This window comes from Ceratosolen solmsi, unplaced genomic scaffold, assembly GCF_000503995.2.
Source record: "Ceratosolen solmsi marchali unplaced genomic scaffold, CerSol_1.0 scaffold87, whole genome shotgun sequence".
Classification (NCBI taxonomy): Eukaryota; Metazoa; Arthropoda; class Insecta; order Hymenoptera; family Agaonidae; genus Ceratosolen; species Ceratosolen solmsi.
This window is the reverse complement of record NW_011948455.1, coordinates 165,536-184,530: the sequence shown is the minus strand read 5'-3', so window position 1 is coordinate 184,530 and position 18,995 is coordinate 165,536. Positions and strand designations below refer to the sequence as shown.

General features: G+C 23.7%; 2 protein-coding genes across 2 annotated transcripts in view; both read right to left on the bottom strand.

The window, feature by feature from the left end:
- The window catches only part of LOC105366746 (gibberellin 20 oxidase 3), a 28,171-nt gene extending 26,415 nt beyond the window's left edge, over window positions 1-1,756 (bottom strand). Inside the window, 1 exon segment of the mRNA XM_011505286.1 lies at window positions 1,202-1,756. Within this exon segment, the coding sequence (XP_011503588.1) occupies window positions 1,202-1,295 (94 nt within the window). The 5' untranslated portion in view covers window positions 1,296-1,756.
- Window positions 1,757-10,599: 8,843 nt separating this feature from the next.
- On the bottom strand, window positions 10,600-16,661 carry LOC105366763 (uncharacterized). The gene is made up of 5 exons (XM_011505310.1): window positions 16,604-16,661; window positions 13,533-13,851; window positions 12,320-12,553; window positions 11,226-11,461; window positions 10,600-10,841 (listed from the first exon to the last, which is right to left on the bottom strand). Exons 1-5 carry the CDS (start codon window positions 16,659-16,661, stop codon window positions 10,615-10,617), a joined length of 1,074 nt encoding a protein of 357 aa, XP_011503612.1. The 3' UTR covers window positions 10,600-10,614.
- Window positions 16,662-18,995: the final 2,334 nt, after the last annotated feature.

Here is an 18,995-nt window from a genome sequence, read left to right as displayed (position 1 = left end):
AAACAAAGAAGAACAGAGAAAAATTCTATAATTTTTAGAGCATTCCAATTTATTAATATCGGTGTCACACAAGTACATGAAATACACACAGATTTTATCGCTGATATTGTTGACAGCATACGGCTCGATTTCGTAATAAGTTTATTCACACTACTGTTTCGTGTTCTCTGCATCCAAGTGACGAAGATTCAAAGTCAAGCGAAAGAGAATTAAAGATAAGATATTCAAGAGAAGTAAAGATAATTTAACAATCCTGCAATTCGGTGTTAGGTAATTAAGAAATTTTATTTTTTAATTGAGAGTGTATCAAAAATTTGGGATATTTTTTTATAGAAAGTTATAAGTTTATCTATAAACACTTTTTTCTGTCCATAATTTTTCGCATTACTGTTATTTAATATTGATTGAATTAATTTGCTGTATAATTTGTAAGCGATAATATTATTTTTTATTTTCAATTAATTGAAGTTTATAGAAATTATTTATAAACTCTAATATACAATTGCTTTTACAATTTGTATGCATAAAATGCTACCAGTTAATAAAAAATTCGCACTACAAATACTTCATAGCGCACACATTTTTTTTTTAAAAAAGTGTACGTTTCATCAAAATAATTGAACTGATATACATTTATCTATGCAAAAATGTAATAATAATGTAACGTGTACTTATATAAATTAATAAGAAACTTAAAATATATTTTGGGCGTCTGTGCATGCTCTCGGCCGCATGGTTAGATGTGTGGGCGTGTAGAAATGGAATTATTTAAAATGATGCGAAAAAAAACAAGACTGTGAGTATATTGATGAATATAAAAAATACATGAGGACTAAAAAGTCTTTTTACCTTTTTTAGGCACTCGACAGGTGGCCGTTTATTTTAGAATTATCGAAAGCATTGTTTACTTGAATAAGTCGAATAATTTGTCATTTTTCAAGTTGTCAAGTTGAAGAATTGATAAAGATAGGCACAAAATTCAGGTTAATATAAAGACGCTTATATCTATTAAAAAAAAGCAAAATATGTAAGTAACGATTGAATAAGAGGCACGCAAATGTACGACGACGCCCCATCCGAAGTAGGCCGGATAAAAAATTCCCTTAGATTTCAATTCATCGTTGTGCTTCTTCAATACATTGTTTATTAATCTAATTGTCATTGTTACTGGTGAATTTGTCTAAACGATGTTTGTACTTACCCATGTGCGCAAGGTCGATGATCGGAATCTCACATTTGCTCAAAAGCGTCTCGCAGGTGTTGGTAAGGGGCACCGGCTTACTCGTGAAACTCATTCTTGAACACAAGTGGCTGATACCACGGCTGCTATAAATAAATAGAATATATGGGAAACGGAATGAAGGCGGCAAAAAGTTGGTACTGCGAAACGACAAGAGGCTGAGTAATGACGGAAGTCAGGAACTGTTCATCCTGAGTTTCGACCTTTGTCAACGATTGACGTTGTACTAACGGTAGCCGTAGGTGGCGAGCTCGTAAGCGTACAGTTGTAGTTGCTTTTGCTGTTTCTCTGCGATATATTTATAGCGATTGAGAAGCGAGACCGATGGGCTCATGCTATGAGACTCAAAACAATGATTTAAATTTGATGGCAAACGGCCAATAAAAGACGGCAACAACGACAGCACTAATAGCTGTGTGATGACTACTACGAAATAATGCACACACAAAAACTAAAGACGGCGGCTGATAAGTCACTGCGACTTCTTAACACTTCTCGACGGCGCCGACTCCTCGAGACCTCGACCGTCCCCTCAAAAGCTGGGTAGAAGGGGCAGTACCGGCGCAAAATCTCTCGAACCGCGCCTGCGCTTCTATTCACTAACCTAACTTTGACTTATAACGGCTCTTTCGCATCTCGCTCAATCTCTATGCGCATGCACGTACGAGGGGTTTCATATATTCGGCGCTATTCCTTGTCCCAATAACCAAGGATGGGTTAGATAAGAGTATGAAGAAACCTCAAAAATTTTACCAAACTAGAGAAAAAATCTACATTCAAACGTCAATCACGCATACAAATGTCATCAATGGAAAATTATTAATATTCGAAATATATTATTGAATATACCATTAAATTGGCAAAATGCGAGTTTAACTATTGATACGTATCATATTAAAATTAAAGTATTTATACCAAATTTAGTCAATTAATGTTATGAATATTGACTTACAACTTCCATTTTATTTAATTATATATTTAACTTAACATTACTTTTATAAGTTTTCAAAGCATTTAATTTTTTACACTTCTTTTAAAAAAACAATTAAATTTAAAAAATGAATCGTATAATGCATTATGTTATAGTACTATTTTGGCACACAAATTACAAATACATTAGTTCTGGAATTCAAAGAAATATAAAAATAAAAATAAACAATTTATATTAATGTTTTATTTAATCGATTAAAATATGATTATTTGAACTTGAATTTTTTCAATTTTTTGTAATTTATTCGATATTCAATAATTATTTCAAATACTCAATAATTTTTAAATAACAATGTATTTTATATTTTTTTTATTTTACTTAAATATTTTTTATAATATGATAGAATATATTATAACTCAAAATCATAATCATAATCATAATATCTAATTATGTATATATATTAATTTATTTTTGCTTTTGTTATGTAGTTCACTGTAAATTTATTATATTAATTAAATGTGTATTTCAATAATAGCTTCTAAACTATCATTGACAAATGATTTAGTAAAAACAGATATAATAAAGATGATATACAAATTTTTTTAAATTTTATAATGTGAAATTATAAGAACCTACAAAATAAATTTACATTCTTCATTATATACACATAATTAAAAATATATTATTATGTATTAATAAATGAATTATTATAATCAAATTAATTAAATAGGCTTTACACGTTCTATTATAGTTTTATATATTGAATACTTCATGATAATTTACAAAACATTATATTAATATTATATAAAAATATAAAATATAAGATAAAAAATATAATGTAGAATATAAAATATATAATGTAAGGTATATAATATTATACAAAAAAGAACAAAAATATTAAATTTTTTTAATTAACTTTATCATGAATAAACAAAGATTTATTCAACAAAAGATATAACATACTTTAAATTTATATAATTACAATAATTTTGTACAAATACTTAATTTATTTTTGCAAGTTTTAAATAATAGTACTAATAATTAAAAAATTATTAAATTATTCCGTTTTTCACGTAATATATTTTATGGCTATTTTTTAATTGAATAGTCTGCTCTTAGTTCTATATTATGTTGTAAAATTAAAAATAAAAAATATATTTTATAAATCCAATTAATTACAATTATTACTAATCATACTATTTTTTATGCTTTTAAATATAATTATTAATATTCTTATTGTGATTATTGATGTTATTATTTTTGAACATAAACTATCCTTATGAATTCCTATTTATTTAATTTTATTACTTTTATTTAAATATTTTTACATTATAATTGATAGTAACAATTGTAAATTAGATATATTAATGAAACTGATATAATATTGAATAAGCAAAAATACTCGATTTAAGTAGAAATATTTAAAATAAATTTAAATTATACAGCCTTATGAATAAAATAAAAAATATATCTCTGTATTATCGTTTATAATTTTGTTGCAATTTTTTTCTTTGTGCAATACAACACCTTGAATGAGTTTTCTATAATATATTTGTGTCGAAGTAAAAATCCCGTTAATAATTACTTTTTAGTAGATTTGATTTACATAGCAGTTGTCAGTCTATATCGCAAATAAAATGGTAAACAAGAATGGACATGACATTTATTAATATCAATACATGATTTATATGTATAATCTTCAATTTGATAAATGACTATATCACAATAAATTCAAGAGAGAAGAAAATAATATAGGAAAAGATAGTTAATAATATGTTTCACATTCAGAGCGTTAACATAAATGTTTATCACAAAAATTGAAATTCATTTTCAAAATGAAAAAACTAATTTTATAAATGATTTTATTGCTATTAATGTTAATAAATTATATGTAATCAACTATAAATTACATAGTAACATTATAACGAATTTTATATATATATATTAATATATATATATATATATATATATATATATATATATAAATATAGGCATAAAATATTATAAAATCATATAATTAATATTAAGATTATTCTTTAATTTAATTAGTAATTATGTAACGTATAATATGTAAATTATATAATGTTATCTTACATGTATAATTAGTATTTAATTGAATTTAATTATGGAGAATAATTATTTTAATTTGTCTACAAAAATGCTAGGTAATAAATTTAATTTGTTGAAATACAATATATTTTACCGTATATTTAGAATACAAAACATTACATATATTAATTAATTCTTGCTACCAAAAAATTTTATAAATAGACATATGTGATCTTGCAATAATTGCATTCTGCAATTTCTATTAAATCTATCTTATGTTGAAGTTTCCAACCGAAAATTCATATAATAATAGGCTATATATATATATATATATATATATTATTTTCTACGTACTGCTGAAACATCAATAAATTAATTTATTTTAAAAATTTGATTTGAGTAAATTTGCAAAATTGCAGAAAAAAACAATTATTATTATCACAATGACAAAATATTATTTTTAAAATTAAATGAATTTATGATTAAATAATAGTTCTTTATAAAGTATTAACATATTAATAATTTTTGATAACATAATTATCTTTCCAAATTTAATTATAGATGTTTTATTAAAAATTATATCATCACAAAGTTAATATAATCAATTTAGAGGCGAAGTACATTTTTTAGCTATAAAAAATTAGAAATTTTGCATATTACAAATAAATTATACTATTAAACTTACTATTACAATACTATTACAATACTATTACAACTAAATTATACTATTAAATTATACTATACTTATGTACAATATGTAATCATTGGTTCACTATAAATTAATGCTTTCTTTTCGTCATTTCCGTTAATAATGCTTATGTTCAATAAACAATTTAATAAAACAAAATTAAAAATTACCAATAACTTTATGTTTATAATTAAAATTGTAGGTTTAACATATTTTTAAAATAAAATACATACAGTTTATTCTTATTTTTAATTTTTTCCTTTTATATATTTTTTAAATAAATATTTTGGCTTACTAAATACAAAGGAAGGTTCAGGTATATTTATATATATTGAGTGCTTAAAGCATTAAACATATATAATGTGAAATAATTAAATATGTTTGAAAAATACTTTTTACCCATTCAGTGAGCTTCGAATTTAATTTGTTGCAAATGCAAGTATACAGCCACACAATTCATTAAAATCTAAAATGTAATATTTAACAAATTTGAAAACAACTACTAGTAATTAAATATTCATCTTATTGTGCCAAAATCTTACATAATGCAGAGAATTTTCACATTCTAATAATGTCATCATAAGTTTGACAATTGGTATAATGTTTTCAAGGTCTACTGGCTAAAAGAAGAGAAAGTTTTAATATTTCTATAATACCTTGAGCAGTTTTTGTAAACTGAATTGAATTTCAAGGATAGGCTCTGGTAGGTCATGCAGATGATTCAGAAATGCTGGCTTAATTTATCACCTTTTACCTATAAAAGATAACAGTACAGGCGTACACTCATCTGAACTAATCATTCAATTTCTCATTTTATTGTTTCGATAATTATCACGAATTCCTACTACTCCCCTCCCTCTTCTTTTTTTTTTCTCTTTCAAAGACTTAATAACATGATAACTTATATCTAAATGTAATAAAACTAAATAAAATTTAAATAATTATATAATAAAATTATGTTCTTTTTATAATCCGAATTTTAGTCAAAATTATAGGTTTTTAATTTGTAAATAAAATACTGTATAACCGTAGGCTTCAAAATTATACACTTATAAATAATATAACGCATAAACTTATACTTTAACATTTAGATGTAATTTTTTAAGGAATTCAAAAATTAAAAATTCTTTATTATGCAATCTTCTCTCTAAAATACATATCGATATCTATAATGTTGTAATATAAGTTATTAGATTATTCAATTTTAACTTTTAACAGATTATGATTCAATAAAACATATTTTTAATAGATTATAACATTTAAAAAACAATTTAAATAAGTAATTAGATATTTTGTAGTAAAATAATATTAGGTTTTTCAAATATTTAATGTTTGCTATTATGAAGATGACATAAAATTTTTAAATGTGCGCTTAAATAATATTTATTTTTTAACGTTTGATTGCATAAAAGATCATTTGAAACTACCGATCGAAACAAGATAGAATAAAAATATTTATAAACAAATTTAATAAAACGATAAGTTTAAAAGTATAATTTATTTGTTCCTATTAATTAACTCTTTTTTAATCAACAATATTTTTATAAGACATGTAATTACAAAAAATAATTTACAATCTGTTTAAATATATTAAAAATTCCATTTTAAATACTAAATAATAATTTTATAGTTTATAAATAATAATTCGTTTAATCATACAGTTATTGAGAATACGAAATTGTAAATAATAATGATTACACGGGTATTTAAAACATAATATAATTTATTGTTTATTTATTATTGTTCAGAGTAAAATTGTATCATTTATTAAAAATTATTGTACAGTATATGTACAATTGTTATATTAAATGAGTTCCACTAAGTACTATTTGTATATAAAATTTGATAGACAAACTTCATGTATGTCTTTCCTTATTATCTATAAATAATAAAATAATAGTCTCAGTGAGATTAAAAGATTTTTCTTGAAATCTAATATTTCAAAACATAAAATATTCTAAATTCAATATTTGAGGTATATTACATATTACAAATTAAAAACTGCAATTATTTTTAAATAATTAAACAATTTAAATTTTAGTTTTTACAATGCTTTAATTTACTATTTTATGCTCTAAAATTGTTTCGAAAATTCATCGTTTAAATAAATAATATTATTTAGTATATCCACGTAATATATTTTCTTTAAGTTGTTTTGTTTATTAATAGAATTTTTCGCTTGAAGGACCAAGCTCATCTGTCAAAATTAAGTATAATAAATTTCTGAAAACAAATTTTTATGGCAGGTTACAATGTTTTTGGATAATATTTTTAATAAATAATACAACAAATTAAATTTTGTAAATAAACGAAATAGAATTTTTATTCTATTTTAGGTCAATACTATCTGTCAATGAGTATTACAAATCCTGTCATAATCAGTACTTCAGTACAAATTAAATAATAAAGAGGATAAGTTACAAACTGAAAATAAATATTCTTCACATAAAAAATGAGAATTTATATCAATTTAGAAATAATTAAAAGTACCATGTAGTAAATCTAGAATTGATTTTATTTATATATTTTAATTACAGTATTTCAAAGTTATAAAGAAATTAAATATAAAATTAAAAAATACATTTGAGTAATCATTTGGTTTAAAATAATTCCACTTCTATTCTTATCAAAATAAAAAAATATAGAAATATTTATTTAAGAAGATATTTTACATAGATTAATTGATGACCTGTTCAATTAAGCAAATTATTATAAAGTTTTAAATTTTATTTAAAAAATTTAATTAGAAATCAAATTTTTCAAAAAAAGTATCTATAAATCAGTAGCCATAATTATATATCCATATATAATATGATCTACAAATTAGTATATCATATTATATATCGATAGAAAATTATGGCTACATATCATTCAAGCATATGAATAAATAGTACACAAATAAAACAAATATCATTTACAAATTTCAATGTAAATTTACAGTCAACTAAAAAATGTGAAAAAATACGTTACCTGATAATCGAAATATGAATATAATAGTGAATAATTATAGTAAACGTAAATAATAATAAAAATTATTATTATATGCAATTACATATTTATCGACATTCATATTTATCGACAAATTTTGTGCAATATCTTTTAGAATAAACTTATATTTTATAAGAAAAAGTTTTGTTGTTCCATAAAATAAATTTCTCTTTCAGTTATTTATTTCTTACATTTTATACGTTTATATAATTAAGTTAGTTTTTAATTATAATCTATTTTCATTCAAATGAAATTGTATCTTAAGTAGAAATTTATTAAAAATCGAATGCAAATTATATATATTTAATTATTTTATCGAAAAAGGTAAATAGTTTAATTTTATTAGTTTGAACTCAAACTAAAACATTATTTATTAAAAAATTAATTTATATTTTATTCGAATTTTTATCTACGAATTTTAAATCTTTCATAACAAATGTTATTTACGTAATATTTTTATGTAGATACATATAGTTTATTAACACAAGTAATAAAACAACACGTGAAAAAGAGCAATTTCTAATTTTATTTTTCTTACAAATCATTATATAAACATTTCATTTATAATTTATTATGCAAATAATTAATTTGCAAATATAAAATGTAAATTATAGTACGATTATAAAAGAAAGATGTAATTTTAATTTAATTATTCTTAATATATATCTCGAGATAAAATCAAACTACAATTTTATTTCATTTATTGAACAAACTGTTTTCTTATGTTTTTAGTAAGTGAACATATTTATTTTAATCCTATTAAATGGCAAAAGTAAAATTTCAAACAGTATTAAGGCAATAAATGCTATTAAGAAATTGAAGTCAACATTAACGAGATTTAAATTTTGGATTTAAATTCCAAAGTACATAGATTTCGAAATTAGTTAATTATAAATCGATATAAATATAAAAATAATATATTTCTAATATAAAAAAATATATTTCTAAATATACAAAAAATATATTTCTAAATATACAAAAATATATTTCTAAATTCTAAAAAAAAGTGAGTAAAAATAATAAAAATAAAATCCTATAAATATATCAAATATTTGAATTGACAATTTTTAGTAATAAAAATAATAAAAACAATGTGTAAACAAATAGAGAAAAGATGAAGAAGGCTAAAATTTAATTTAAAAAATACAAGATTTTTTTAATACATGTTTAAAACGGATGTATATGTACGGATGTATTATAAATATTTTATTTCAATATTTAAACTGAAATTTGTTAACAATAAGCTTAAAAGAAAAAACTTATCAGTAAACACGCCTTCAAACACTGGATAATAAATATAGTAAATATATTTGTATATATTATATTAAATTTCATATTGGCTACACATTATTGATAACGTTACATTTATAAATATTGTTTAACACTGTTTCTATGAGTACATTCATATACCCTGAAATAGTGTTCTAGTATAAATCTTAAAGTAATAGAAAATGCGTTTTATTATGTATATTTATAATAAATAAAACATGTTATAGCTTCAACAAAGTTAAATGAATTTGTTAAATAATCATAAAATTTTATGCATATTAAAATATAACAAAATAATAAGCATATTTTTATCTAAAATTCTTCTATCATTGCTGTACGGAAAGATGGAACTAAATTAATTCTGAAACATTCCATATACTATAATATATAGTATAACATAATAATAGTATAACATTATAAATTGATATTAATATAAAAAAATACATTTTATTTTATTTATAAAATAATAAAATAAAAAATATGTCTTCTATCGTTATATATTAAAAATAATGTAGACAGTTACTAAAAAATTATATGATCTTTTATCTTCCTGAGAAACATAAAAATGAAAATTTTAAATTTCATTTTACAAATACGATTCATCTTTGGTAATATTTCAAGTTATATAAATAGTGTTAAATTATTATTTACTAAATTATCTTGTAAAATTATCTTAAAAATTAATCTTCCAACATTTTTCAATAAAAAAGTTTATTACTTGAATAAATTAAGAGTCTAATAAATTTAATAATAAAAACAACAATAAGAAAGTTGTAAATAAACTTTTGATAATATAAATAAATAATGACTATGCCGAATAATATTAAGAAGATTTTTTTATATATTTTAACTTAATGTTAATAAATAAAAACTTTAAATTAGCAATAATTAAATTAATGTTCTAAATGTGTTAACAACGAATACTAAGTTTCTAAGATATAATTTGTATGTAAAAATACAATTATTCAGAAACGAGTGAATTAAGGATTGGTTCATTCAAGTATTATAACAGTTTCTGAAATAACATTAGATTCACAGAGATGTTTCTTTAACATTTATTATATTACAACATTCTGGTGATATTAACATTATATTAATATGGATCAATATGTATTATGTCTGTAACTAATAATGAGTTAAAGTAAATATGCATTTACATAGTATTAAACTCTATATTTCCAGAAGTTTTTTTCAACAAATTTTTGTTAACAATTGCTAAAAAATTTCTATATATAAGCTACAATAATTATAAACATGCATATTTTGCAGAAGTAATTTATAAAAAATTTAATAATAATAAAATACACCCTCACAGTTACTAATTTTTAAATCTTTTATATATTTACTTACTTTTGCTTTATAGCCCTTAAATAGTTAATGAGCATATTATTCTTTCTTTACATTGGATATTTAAATTTTTATTATAATCCTAGATACATGTATTAGAAATCATTCATAATGGAATTTGTAAATATTAATGTGCGATTTTCTTTCTGTGAAGACTCTATAAGCCAACAAAGGAAAATTCTCTGTGAGGAAAATTGACAGTCTCATTAGAGCATTGAAAAACGTTCTGCAATACTTTGACCACCAATACGTAGGTGGCATAAGATATTTATGTACCAATAGTTGCAGATTTAATATAAATCTGCTGTATGAAGACATTGTCGACGTGTCTGTAAAACGATAATTGTGTTAAATATTTAATTTCTTAGAAAATAATATTGAAAATTAAAATTTTTATTCTCACTTTATATTTACACGGTTAACTTAATTAATTTTATTTTCAATTATTTTTTAATAACTTAAAGTATAAATATTTTTCATATATTCAATCATAATCAGAAATATTTATTTACATTAGTTTAATTTTGTTTTAATTGAAATGATATAAATAATTAAATAATTATTATAAATCATTCAATTAATATAATCAAAAAAATTAATAAGATTTAAATCTTAATCTTTTTTATATGCTATATCAATCATTTCATAATAAAGAATTCTAAAGTTTCGGAGATTAAGAGTTCAAAGTATAATGGGCATTATATACATATTACCGATGACAACAGAATGATTATTGTTAGTTGCCGATGAAACTGCAAGATGAAAAGTGAATGCAGTAAAAGCTTTTGGATCTAAGTAAGGATTTACTGGCCAGAGACCCTCTATAAGTATGCGGCCCATTAAGTCGAATTTTTTATTCTTTGTTGAAAAATAAGGCAGAAAGACATCATCAAGAAGTCGCCTACAAAGGGCTTGACACTCTATACTGCTTCCATTACACAAATTATATCTATAAAAATTAATTTTCCTAATATTAATGTAAATATATATATATATATATATATATATACATACATTCGTACATATAGAAAGTCTCTAAGCAAATTTACACACATAAAAGTTCCTTAATTGTTAAAATACATAAAACATATATTAAAAAATGTTAATATTATCATTTCGTAAAAATTATTACAATTATAAGTATAACATTTCCTTTTGATATATATGAAATTGATATATTTGATAATATACTAAACGTTCAACTTATTTATAACATTTAGTTATCAAAAATAACAAATATACTAAGTTTATATTAATATAAACTTATAGTAGTAAACTTATTTAAATTTGTATTTACTTAGTTAATGTTCTATTTACCTTTGGATTTTAACAATTTCAGAAATTAATTTAATTATTATTACATAGAATTACATTGTAAATAATAAAAATAATTTTTTTATAATTTGACTCATTTAACAGTAATAATTATATTTCATATTAATATATTTATTATTAATATAAATACATTTATATTTATTAACATTAAGATATATTTCATATTTTACATACTTTATGACTTGTCGTATGAAATTCTAAAAAAATTGCAAATTGTTACAATCGTTATTTTTACTGATGTCAATATATTATTCTAATTAACAATTGAAGTAAATATATTGTACGTTCAAAAAGTTATTAAAATATTTTAATTATGTGTTAAATAATGTCTGTAATTAAACGACTTAAAAAATTATTTAAATTGTATTAAATTTTTACAAGTCTTGTGGATTTTTAAATTTTTTATGTTACCAAGTGAACATTATACTCCACAAAAAGAAAAAAAGAAGAATTTAGTAAGAAGTAGGCTTACTTGTCTTCCATTCCCAACACATAACCAATCACCCGCCAGAAATGTACCAATCCATTGAGCTCATCGATAGTTGCGACGACACCAAGTTGATCACCACTAAGGAGGGTGAAACCGACAAACCCGAACTGCGTAAGAGCCATGTCTAGTTGGGATATTCTACGCAACCCGGCCTGAGAACTACGTTGCGATATAATACAGTGTTTCTTGCGGACGTTATGTAGTGACTTAAAAAATCTGCACAGGAATAATATAGAATGATAGGCTAACAATTTATGTTATGCACAAATTTATGTTTTATCAAGCGTTACATATCGACGGAATTTTATTATTTAAAAAGTATATGAAGCAAATTTCACGTGTATCGAACTCTTGATGCATATTGATGCTATTATTAATAGATTGAGAAGGATTTATTTCAGTTACCATAAACTTCAGAATAAATTAAAATACATTATTTCTTAATTAATATTTATTTAACTAAATTACAGATATACAAAATTTACAAAATTCCAAGATACTAAAACTAATTTAGAGATTCCTGAATTGTAATGGTTAAGAAGAATTTTTATGGAATCTTATGTATCAGAATTTTAATGCAGTTAATAAACTCTTACAAACTTTAAAAAATATATTTAATTAGATAATAACAATTTTTAATGAATACAAAAATAAATATGATCCAAATAGGATAATAAATATTTACTTATGCTTTGTTGCTACATTTATGTAGAAGTTCTTTAGCAAGTAAGAGATTTCAGAAGCCAAAATAATATATATCTATACCTTTTCACACCTTTTGACACAGCATCGATTCTTTTGAAAATTGAAAACTATTTGAGTATTTAAATCTTACGTGTGATTTTTAAATTTATTAAGCAGTGGAAACATAATTATTATGTTTTTCATCATTATTTTTTATCAATATTTTTTATTATAATATTTATTTTTATATAGCTTTATATTTTTATATAGTGGAAACATAATTATTATGTTTTTCATCATTATTTTTTATCAATATTTTTTATTATAATATTTATTTTTATATAGCTTTAGTTGATCAAAAGTACAAAGGTGTAAAACAATAGTAAAAGTTAAAGCGTATCATCTTACCAAAAAATATCTCTACATAAAGCTTGTATCTTTTATTTGTGTCACACATTACTCAAATCGTGTCCGAATTATAAATAATAATGATTTTTATTTAGATACTTACTCGGCTTGCTTAAGGGGATCCTTATCATACCAAACAAAGGTATGAAGTATTGTAGATACGTATCTACGAAATGCCGTACAGGGTGTGCCGCTCTGCTTGGTGAAGATGAGAATGTCAAGAATTGAAGGTACTGCAAGTAGAGTGAGAAGTCCAGAGAGTTTAGCAATCATCATCGTAAAGATATTATTTTGGAAAATTAGTTGCCCAAGACGAAACATTTTTGGGTCGAAATAGTCGGGCAGTTTAAGAGTCTCAACATCACTGTCCGCCGGAGTATTGGCTCCTTCCTTTAGCAATACCTCGAATCTTTCATCTACTACTGTAATACGCATTTCAGTTATCTTACTCAAATGATTTATTGAAAATATTATTAATTAAAATTGGAACCGATCTTTAAAATCACATACTTAATTAAAAAACTAGATCTGTTTATTTTTCTTGTACATGAATATTGATACTCGAATATTGATGCAAATTAAAAGAGACTGGTTTAATATAAAATAAACGACTGCAACTACTGAATGGCAGTTACTGTACCTTTAATGCTAATAATGTTAAATAGTTTTACTATCGTAAGTACTATTATATAGTAAAACAAAAATAAGAAGGAACATAAGGTTTAAGTGAATTAGTTAAATCTTTTCAATTGTCAAATAAAAGTCGTTTAGAAATATAGAAAATATTGGTAATCGAATATAATAGAAGTTATAATTATATAGTTTATAGTAATATTATAGTTCCATTTATTTCTTCAAAAACAGTTATTCATAATCAAATTGTCGTGCTTGTTGTCTATTTGCATTAGTGCTCATATCGCTGTCAATGTTTATGCATCGCGACTCTCGATACCTAAATATTTTATAACGTTCTATTTTTTGGCTATATTTTTATCTTTTTGAACATTGTTTAAGAACACATAGTTTAACACAGATCATAAGCGTATCTCTAGTTAAAGTTTCTAAATCTCTAGAGCCTCAGCTGTTATAATAAACGTTTAACTGTTTATAAGAACCCGGTTTCTTATAATACATGTATTCTTGTAGCTATATCCAGCTCTTACCTAATAATGAAAAACACGAATCAAGAAAAATAAGAAAAAATCGCATGTAACTAAAAAAAATGAAATTTACATATTGGGTACTGTTGTCAATACCAATTCCATTTTATTATGTCCACTATCAGTTGACTTGAAGAAGCAAATAATATAGAGAAAACGATGTCTGTCAGGTGCTTCAATTTTAACAAGATAGAATATTTCCTAAATAAATCAGTTTTCAGAGTGCATGTCGTAAATAACTGTCCTTGACGTGGATCAAGACATTCTTACGGCTAGATGTCTACCTCATGTACTCTAGACACAAAGACCTTGACTTCCTTATCGTAAGAAGCAATTTATACGAATAGAGAGCACAAAGAACAATGATCACAATAGAAGTGAGAGCACATTACGAAAGACCGCAGAATAAGTAGAAAGAAAGAAAGTGAGCATCCGAACATAAAAGTAAGCCGAGGTCAGAAGGGATACTAAAGATCGGCATACCTAGCATTTTCTTTGGAGCTCAAGGACGTACGAAATCTATAATTTTATTAGAGTAAGGTATTTGGTTTATTATTTTTATCATCCTTTCATTATGTAACTAACCACTTTGGGATCTTAATGAGAAAACTATGATAAGTTAAAAATGTTCAATCATGCTTTTTTCTTGAGAGTGTGTATTTTTTAGAAACGATATTTTACTAATTTACCCGTATTTCAGTTTGAAGCAATCCACAAAAAAAATTATATTATGATACAAAAATTCACCATTTCTTCACATTTATTTTGTAATTATCTCATAACGTTCTGTCAATAATAAATGAGTTAATTTCTTATTACACATAATTAATACAGTGCCATTACATGTATATATTTTCTTTCTGTTATTTTTATTATCTTCTGGGAACACTATTTTTATAAATAAAATGATCAATATATATAGAAAATTTTTGAAAATCAATTAAAATTATACAAAAATAAAAATATATACTGGTTTAAATTAATTTAATTTTCTTTATATAAATAAATATTATCTTATTTTAAGATTTAGAAGAAGGTTTTAATAAATATTTCAATAAACATTATTAAGTGTATTTATTTCAGATAGTGTTTTTTTAATATAAATTATTAACTAGAATATTTATCTTTAATTACCATTTAAAACTAGAGTGGTTAATGTTAAAAACAGACTTTTCATATTCGAAATATTTATAAATTACGTTCCACATAATACTGTGGCATACTGATCAAGCAAAGCGTAATTACAACAAAGCAATAAAAATAATCGTATACACAAAATAATGACTCAAAAACATTTAACATTTTCATTATTGTTCTTAAATCGATATTGTAGTATTTAACACATGAGGATATCTGATTCTAGCACATGAAATGTTATTTCACATGTCAGTATAAGGCTTTCAAATTAAGAAAGAGAACTCGTGGTATAGTTTTCAACACCCTAATGATATGGTTAGTTATATGAACTAGTAATTGATACCGTTGTTACAGCGTTTTCATCTCTATTTTTTTTCTTCTCTTTACCTTTTGGCATATCAGAATCTAATTTAAGTAAACTTTAGCAAAATTGACAACATTCGCTGCAAATTATTTCAACGGTTATAGTTGCTTATAACTAACGCTATCATCTTGCCTATCCACGGATCTATCTATCTGTTGATTTTATAGCTTAAATTTTTTACTTCACGCATTTTTATTGTAATAAAACAATATCGGAAACCAGTCTTTTCGAAACATACTTCTAATTTAAGAGTTGCAAAAAATTTTATTCATTGAATCAAGCAATTATATTATCATTATTCAGTTATCGCAATTATTATTCAGTAGATTTTTACTTCAGTATTTGCACTCTTTTAAAGCAGTGAGATTCCCCGTACACGATAGAAAGGAGAATGATTGAATAAATAAAAGTCATAACACTTTATTTTTATTTCAATCTTTATAAGCACTTCCATGTGAAAAAAGACACATAAAATGAAATCGATTTATAACAAAAAATAAATAAAAATCTCACCGTGGTTAGTGCCCTTGCCCCCGGGTTGTTGATAATCTTCCAAGTTAGAAAGCGCCATGTCAGAAACTGCACGGGTTTATCGATACTTCAAAAATGCATACGACATGATCTGTCCCACTCTCAGCTCGTATCTGCAACAACCACACGATCTCATAGTCTTCTTACAAGCATTGCCGTGATCGCCTGCAGAGAAAGGCTACAACTGTTGATTCGCCCTTTCGGGGTCAAAGCCTCTGATTGGTGTAGGCCAAAAGAAGGAAAACGGGTTTTCCAGCAAATGATACACGTAAAAGCGCCTCGTTGTCAAGAAATCATTGTCTATTTAGTGTTTACCTGAAGCGCATACTTAATTACCGATAACTACTTGCTTTGGTCCTTCTTGTTTTGTTTCCATTCAAATATCGCTTATTTACATTTATGTTTCTCGAAAAATAATTTCCAATATAGGTATTTATGGATATTTAGAATTATTTGATGAAAAAAACCGATAACTAGAAAAGTTGATAATTTTTCTGATTACACAAAAATATGTGGACGAGTTTTAAATAGCCAACGGATTTTGCAGTGTTTCACGGAATCATTCTTACAACTATCAAATTGTAACTACTCCTTTTTACATAGTGCGTCTACTTTTACTCTGACCCCACTTTTCTTTTCAGCAGTACCACTACTGACTCCTCTATTCCCAGAGAAGCATACACTCGATTTCACTCACTCGTAATACACACGATTTCGTATTCCCGGCGAAAGCGAGAGTATCTTAATACGCTGGGATACGCAAACAGAGAAAGTTCTGCGCCCGGTGAAAGTGCGTCCCGTATCTATTCAGCAGTAATATTCCCATAAACAAATATGCACTAATGAGGGCTCAAATGAACAGAAAAGCATCGTTCTTGAAGCAACTTAAAACCGAAAATGTCTAACCTCTTCTTTTATTACCAAGATTAAAGAGTTAATCCACCGAAATGAATACCGTTATTTTTTCTTGGTGTTGCTTTATATGTTATCGATCACTATTTCCATCCCATTCTGGAGTTTGTAGATCTTGACTTACATGCAACTTGATCATGATTATATATTTTAACAACACGCGCAACGAAAAATAAAAAATGGTAATTGCGTCAATTTTCCATTTAATTTCTGTTTTTACTTCAATTATATTAGCAAATGATATCGAATATAACTTTTACACTATGTCCAATATTTCATAATTTTAAGTTCTGTTTAATGAATTTGTCCGACTTAATTATTTTTTAAATATTTAGAAATTATGCGCAATTCGAAAAATTCGCATTATAGATTTTAACTAATAAAGAGATTACCAAAAAAATTTTTGTACGCTTAAAATGCTAGTAAATGTATTATAAACACGAACATAGAAAATTCTATATTACAATTAACCAATAAAAAAAGAATATTATAATTCATACATGATAATCTTTTAAATAATTAAAGTTATCTCAAAATAATATACATCACGATGAAATTATTTTTATAATTATTTATTTATAAATTTATCGCAAAGGGTTCCACAAACATTCAATACATTTACTTGATTATTTAAATTAATATATCAGACTAAAATATAGTTCAAAATTGGATTATTTATCTACCATTGCAACTGCACTAGTTAGTTCAAATTTCAAAATTTAATTAATAAACGGTCATGATGTATAGCTGAAGTATATTTTGTATATATTTCTATTTCTTCTAATCATAAATACGCAAATTGAAGTTCTAAATATTAATTCGTTACAGAGATACCAGCAATATTCTTTCATTTTTAGATATATTTAAAAGACACCGTTTTATAAACAATTGTTTTGAAAAATTATATGTGCTTACATTTTTCATAGATATTCATTATGAATATTTAAAAAATTGTCATTTGCACGAAATATAATACAAGTATTGAAATTGAATTTTTTATAAATATATTTAAAAATAATTTTGTATTCTTAAATACAGCTAATTATCACATAAGCAATGTTGCATCAAACGTATTACTGTACTGTTTTGCATATTATTTATGTAAAATGACTATTTTTCTATAAATTTATTTTTAAAACGTCCCAAATTAATGTATTTACATTTTTGTTTTTATTTAATCGTATTAGTTTACCAAATATTTTAAAAATCAATATATATGTCAGAATTTTATTATCATAATGTTTATTCATGTGCTGAAGAAAATTTTTAAATATAAAAACCATCAAATATGAAACAGATATTAGATTATTTCACTAACACAGTTTTTAATGAATATAATGCAAATTTTATAAAATACTGATTTCATTTTCTGAAAGTAAATTAAAGTTTGGTATTTGAAATTTATCTATTATTTTATGAAACCTTTAAAACAATGAATTATTGTTATAGTTGCATATGTTCA

Coding starts and splice junctions, on each gene's coding strand:
- LOC105366763 (XM_011505310.1), bottom strand. CDS start 16,661: ATGGCGCTTTCTAACTTGGAAGATTATCAACAACCCGGGGGCAAGGGC. Junction 13,852..16,603: donor GGGCAAGGGCACTAACCACG/GTGAGATTTTTA, acceptor TGCGTATTACAG/TAGTAGATGAAAGATTCGAG. Junction 11,462..12,319: donor GTGTTGGGAATGGAAGACAA/GTAAGCCTACTT, acceptor TAATTTTTATAG/ATATAATTTGTGTAATGGAA.